The following is a 6,120-nucleotide window of genomic DNA, read 5'->3' on the forward strand; positions in this document are numbered from 1 at the left end:
TGACCTCTAAAAGTTCCTGACCTTCCACTCAGAGGTGGTCCTGCAGTACAGGAGAAGATTAGACTTGCTATTCTTTAAAGAAAGAGGTCTGCATGATACACTAAGAAACTGAGCTCAAGGCAAGAACTGGTTTGAAACTTAGTTTAATTCCTCCCCTTGGTTCACAACTTTGGTCTCTACAATTCTGGGACCACTGGTTATATTCGTATTATTGCTTACTTTTGATTCCTGCAATTTAAATTGTTTGGTTACCTTCATTAAAGAACATGTCAGCACAATACAAATTATGATGTTGAGACAGTAATATCAGGGAGTGAACTGAGATGAAACACAACAATATAAGCCTATATCTCAAGATTGAGTTAGTTCTTAGGTAAAGGGGGGAATGTAGAAATTGAGCCAAACAGAGATACCCCATGAAGATACCAGACAGCAAGGAAGTCCACTTATCCTTAAGACAAAGGGGGTTTTTAGAAGAGTTTACTGAACAAACATCCATCCTCAAGGAATGCAAGTTTCCAAGAGACATTCCCAGGGAGAGAGGATCTCCCCCACCCCTCCTGAGAGTCACAGGTGTCTTATCCTAACCGAGAGAAAAGATCAATAGAAACTAAAGAACAATGAACAAGATAAAGTGTAACTACCCATGTTGTAAATTGTAACTTTGTAAGTTGTAAAACTCTGTTCTGAAATGGCATAAAAGCTTAGACCCTTGTTTCCTCTTGGTCTCTCTGGTCACCATTACAGAGATGACCCTGGTATACCAGCTTCAATTAATAAATTAACCTCATGCTTTTGCAGCAGTCTCTTTTTGGTTCTTCGAGAATGGGGTTACCCATGCCGGTTATTACAGTGCAAGAAACCTTATCTCAAAAAAACAACAAAAAACATGCAGCAGTAAGGAAAGGAAGTGAGGATCATGTTCTGTGCTTGTGGTTCTTATTCTCAGTACTTCTTACTAGGAAGAATGGCAGTTCACCTCTAAGGTCACAGTCTCTGTGCAGCGTCCAGGACACGCGTGCTTCAGAAGGATCAGCTCTGAGGCCCACCAAGCTCAGGCCTTGGCCCTCCCTCGCACTCCGAGTCTATCTGGAGTCTCTGGGGTGGGGTGAGGTGGAGGGCAGTGTCAGTCCCAACAGTGAGTGACCCAGTGAGGTCGCGCGGGAATGACTCAGCAAGGCAAGGCTCTTGGAGCAGAGCCATGTTTTGACTCAGAGTCAACATTGGAGAAAATGGGGCAGAGTGGGGCTTGCTCTTGACTTGCCCTTTCAGGACCTCCAGCCTACCTCGTCTGTCATGTCAAGGCCAGAAGTTGCTAGGCCAAGAAAGACAAGCCAGATGCCAGATATCCAGATATTATCTGGGGGCAGCTATACCAACCTATTCCTGGGGTGTCCACGAGCACTTCCTAGTGTAAATGGTTGAGAGGTTCCGTGGGGAAGATATGTGGCACTACTAGGAGCTGGAGCAAAAGCCCACCACGCTCCATGGCTCCCCTAGAAGACAATTATGTCTACTCAGAAGCAGCCCCCAATGGAAGCCCTCAGGGTTGGACTCCTATCCCCTGTGACTCTGGCACCCTGGTGGTAACTCTGAATGCAGTTCATTTCCACCTCTGTGGAAAGCCCATGATGAACTGTGTTAGCCACTGGACCATGCAGGAAAGCCTTGCTCTGCAAGTGCACTGCTGACAGTGCTTGCTGGGAGGCCTGCAGAGCACACTGCTGGTAAAGAGCTAGCTCTCCTGCCAGCCACGCGCTCCCTGAGTTCCTGGAAGCCTAGGGATATGACTGGTGCCCTTAGCAAGCGCCACTTCCCATAGAGGAGAGCCTGAAGGTCCTCGACATCTAAGGGACAGACACTTTCAGAGTTGGTGGCCTTAGGAAGGAAAGACCAGCAGCCTGTGTTCCACAAAGCCATCTACAGTGCTGTGGACACCCCAGACGATGACTCAAAGGACCAGGTCTATGTGACTGGTTTTGAGGTTTAGCATCCTCCCCTTAGAAGAAGAATGGGCTCAGCAGAGTTCCTCAGGTAGTCTCTCTGGCGAGCACAGTAAACCTAGCTCTGCTGGCTGTGATTCTGGAAGGTGTGCAGGATTGGGGAAGGTGTATGTGTTTGCAAGCGCTGTGGGCGAGTAAGTCTCCTCAGAGTCCTTTGAGCATGTAACATATGTTTTTGTGGACCACTTTTTCCACCCCTTGTGGATTCTGGACACTTCTTGCCGAGAATGGTCTGTTACTAGCACATAGATGATGGGGTCAGCCACACTGTTGACTGTAGACAGGCACAGAAACACCATAGAGGCTGTGTACAGTCTGTTTTCAAAGGCACACACGGCATCCCTGTCTCCCTGGTAGAAGGAAAAGCTGACAGCTTTGACGAGGAGCACCACGTGGTAGGGAGCAAAGCAGACCAGGAAGATGGTGACAACAGCGATGGCGGAGCGCTTCACCTTATTCTTCTGCGCAGCACTCAAACTGTCACTGAGCCTGATGCTCCTGAAGATTTGGTGATTGGTGAATGCCAAGATGCCAAGAGGGACAGCGAAGCCAAAGGTGAAACGCAGGTAGTGGTAGCCGGCTATCCTGCTGTTCATTCTCAGGGGCTCAAAACAGAAGGTCTTCTCCACTTTCATGTCAAACACGGGATAGTTAACGAGTCCGACAAGAATAATCACAAATGCAGAAATGGCCATGGCAGTCTTCTGGTGGCGGTGGCCTCTGCTCTCCAGTGCATAGACCACGGCCACGTAGCGGTCGCAGGAAATGCAGCAGAGCAAGAGGATGCTGATGTAGATGTTGCAGAAGAAGATGTAAGCAGTGGCCTTGCAGGCCTGCAGACCCAGGTTCCATTTGTGCTGATTCTGGATGTAGATGATCCACAGCGGCATCGTGCAGATGTAGAGCAGCTCACAGAGGGACAGACAGAACAGGTAGATGGCTAGCACGTTTCTCTTCAGGACTTGCAGCAGTGTCAGCCAGGCCGTTAGGCAGTTGGCCGGTAGGCCCAGTATGCACACTGCACTGTACACCACCACCAGGACCACTCTGCTCTCCTCGTAGGATACTTGGCAGGTCTCAGAAGATGGGGCTGAGGTACTCTGAAGAACAGAGGTGCCCCCCAGTGTGGTGTTTCCTATGGAGCAGAAATGACATGGCGGTAGGAGTTTACGGAATCACCCCCACTCAGGGAGATTTATAACACCAAGAAAAAGTAAGAAGCTTGATGGGGGGTGGGGTGGAGAGATGACTCAGCAGGTGAAACAGACTTGCTGCAGACGAGCTGAGGTGTTCTCTGACTTTCAAGTGTGCACTGTATACATGCATGCCTGCTACACACACACATACACACACACACACACAGTGGCACATACATGCCTGCTAGACACACACACACACAGTGGCGCATACATGCCTGCTACACACACAATTAATAAATGATTTTTTTTAAGTAAAAGAGAAGCTTCAGTGACTTCAGACTAGGCAAATCAGAAGTTCAAAAACCTCCAGCTAGAGGAAGCCAGTGAGTGGTGAGGATAGTCACCACCCCAGGCTTTGACGGATGTGGGCCGGTGAGTTCTCTCCACACCCTCTCTCTCATGCCACAGTGGCCATCGGGTGGAGAAACCTTCAGCCATGTTGTGGCTCAGATTTGGAGGCCCCAAGGACACTGCCTCTTGGTCCCAGGCTGATATCTGTTCCATGGCTCTGGTTGTCCTGGCCAATTGTCCCTGGGGTCTCAGTTGCCCATGCTGCCATCCTCAGCCTGGATGGATTCCAGGGCCACTCTGGCCATGAGTGACAGGATGCCAGCTAAGAACTGCACCTCTCCTCAGGTGAGGGCTCCTTGTTAGGAGGTGACCTGTCCCCAGCCACAGAGCCGGCATCTTTCTTAGTCAGCTGACACATTTTCCAGGCTTCCTTTTTAATCTCGATGAAACACACATAGCACACAGAACATTCTCTCCGAGTCCTTCATTCCCCTGCATGCAGCTATCACTAACTGTCCGCTGTGCAGAATAGAGCCAGTTCCCACCTCTAGACCAAAACTCTTCTAGAAACACACACACACACACACACACACACACACACACACACAGAGTTTCCCCCGCTTCCATTCCCCCTGCCTCAGAGGAGTGGCATCACCCAGATGGATTCATTGTCAGTGCAGATTTAGTCTACTGAGCTTAGCATCCTCAGGGCTCATCCACATCATAGGACTCTATCTGTGTCAGGACGTCTCTTCTGTTTAAGACAGGCTAGCATCCCCTCAAGACACCCCATGCACAGGGACATTCCACAGTGAACACAGACACTTGTCATTTGATACTTGTCATGTGTGCATGGAACCTAGGCTGCTTGCCACCACTGGGCTGTTATGAGCAGTGTGAGCATTGGTGTCTCTGACTTCTGTCCCTGCTGCCTCCTTTTTGGGTACACCCAAAAGTGAGCTTGCTGGGTCACGTGGCCGCGTTTACTTGGAGGGAGCCCCGTGCTACTTTCAAGTGTCTGTGCTGCTTTGCAGCCAACCCTATCCACAGAGCTCAGGGCCAGCCAGCTTTTGGTTTTCTTTTCTTTCTTCCTTCTTGACAGTGGGTGTGAGGTGCCTTCCTCCCACAATCTGGGTGCCCTGGTTCATCACTCAGAGGCATGCTGTTATCACATCTGGGTAGAGAAAGTGAAGTTGAGGTTCCAGGGGTGGTGAATTGCCTTGGAGCCCAATGCTAAGTCTTGGCGTCAGTGTGGAGCCAGGAGGCAGCCGTGGTGAGGGATGAGCCCATAGACAGCTATAGGTGTTTAGACAGCTCCTTACCTGGGTAGCTCTCTTCCCACTGTAAAAACACCCTCAGGCAGGTTCAGACACCCCTCTGTCTTCCTGCCCTGTCTGTCTCACCGCTCCATCCCACTTCAGACTCTCATCTCCCTCTGTCCTGTTGCCCTGTCTCAGTCTCACCGGTTGATCCCAGTTCAGGCACTCCATCTCTGTACCCCACCCCACCTTACCCTACCCACACACCATGCCAGTTTCACTGAAAACTGCAAGGAACAGAGGCTAACCTGCAGCCTTGCCTTTCCCAGCACCTCACTGAACAGCCACAGATTCCCTGGCATGGCTCTGTCTCTTGCCACCTGCTCAGGCCCATCCAAGCCTTTGGATCTTCATTGTGGACACTGGGTCCTGCCACATACACCGTCTAAGGATGAGTCTAGCCTCACAACCCCACATCCCTGCAGGTTACCTTAGAAACACCTCCCTGGTGTGTGGAGGAGCTTCTGGGGTGAAAAGAAGGGTAAGGAGGGTGGCATTATGGAAAGCTCCTGGTCAACTGCTTACTGGGACCTCCTGAAAGTTTTCCTGGGCCACCAGATGGCTTGTGACTCACCATTTGTCACTGTCACAGGAAGTATATGTTCAGAGTGCAAAATGTCCCCTCACTCCTGTGCCTGGCTTTCTCTAGCACTTGGCAAAACAATTATGAAGTGAGTGTATCTTGAGTTCTACTGATGATTGATTGATATTGATATTGATATTGATTGAGATAGTCTCTGGGCCCCGGATGGTTTCATAGGCACTATTTAGCATGTGTGGCTTACTATACATGGTTTTATGTGATGGTGGAGATTAAACCCAAAGCTTCATGCTCAACAAGAGCTCTAGCCAACTGAGCCACAACCCCAGCCCATTGCATCTGGAGTTCTTGATGGAGCAACTCTGCTTCTGTTTCTATTACAGCAATCTGCATGTTAAGTTCTGAATGATGAGACCAGGTGTACCACATAGGAATTCTTGCAGGCCTTCTTCAGTGTCTCGGTCAAACAAGATTTTCTTACCTGTTGCATTGGCGGGTTCTGATCTCATAGTGGCTCCTACGTGAGTTCTGTGGACCCCCTTGTGAAGGTCCTGACAGCTTAAATGACCTGGAGAAAGAGTGTTGAAATGGAGGTAGGTGAAAATGCAAACAAAGCAAAACAAAACAAAAAGCCAATGAGAATAAACCAGCCAGCCACCTACCCACCCACCACCCACCCACCCAGCCAGTCATCTATCCATCCATCCATCCATCCATCCATCCTTCCACCCATCCATCCATCCACCCCCCCACCCATCTACCCATCC

General features: G+C 49.9%; 1 protein-coding gene across 2 annotated transcripts in view; it reads right to left on the reverse strand.

Annotated features, from left to right (window-relative positions):
- Positions 1 to 731: 731 nt before the first annotated feature.
- Positions 732 to 6,120, reverse strand: part of Gpr132 (G protein-coupled receptor 132) — a 17,255-nt gene continuing 11,866 nt past the window's right edge. For both annotated transcript variants that reach the window (XM_031356732.1, XM_031356731.1), the window contains exons 2-3: positions 5,835 to 5,921; positions 732 to 3,138 (exon numbers count right to left, since the gene is read on the reverse strand). In XM_031356732.1, coding sequence (XP_031212592.1) covers positions 2,018 to 3,138; positions 5,835 to 5,862 — 1,149 coding nt within the window. In that variant the 5' untranslated portion in view covers positions 5,863 to 5,921 and the 3' untranslated portion in view covers positions 732 to 2,017. The remainder of the gene's footprint in view (positions 3,139 to 5,834; positions 5,922 to 6,120) is intronic.

The sequence above is a fragment of the Mastomys coucha genome, unplaced genomic scaffold (assembly GCF_008632895.1).
Source record: "Mastomys coucha isolate ucsf_1 unplaced genomic scaffold, UCSF_Mcou_1 pScaffold6, whole genome shotgun sequence".
Lineage (NCBI taxonomy): Eukaryota > Metazoa > Chordata > Mammalia > Rodentia > Muridae > Mastomys > Mastomys coucha.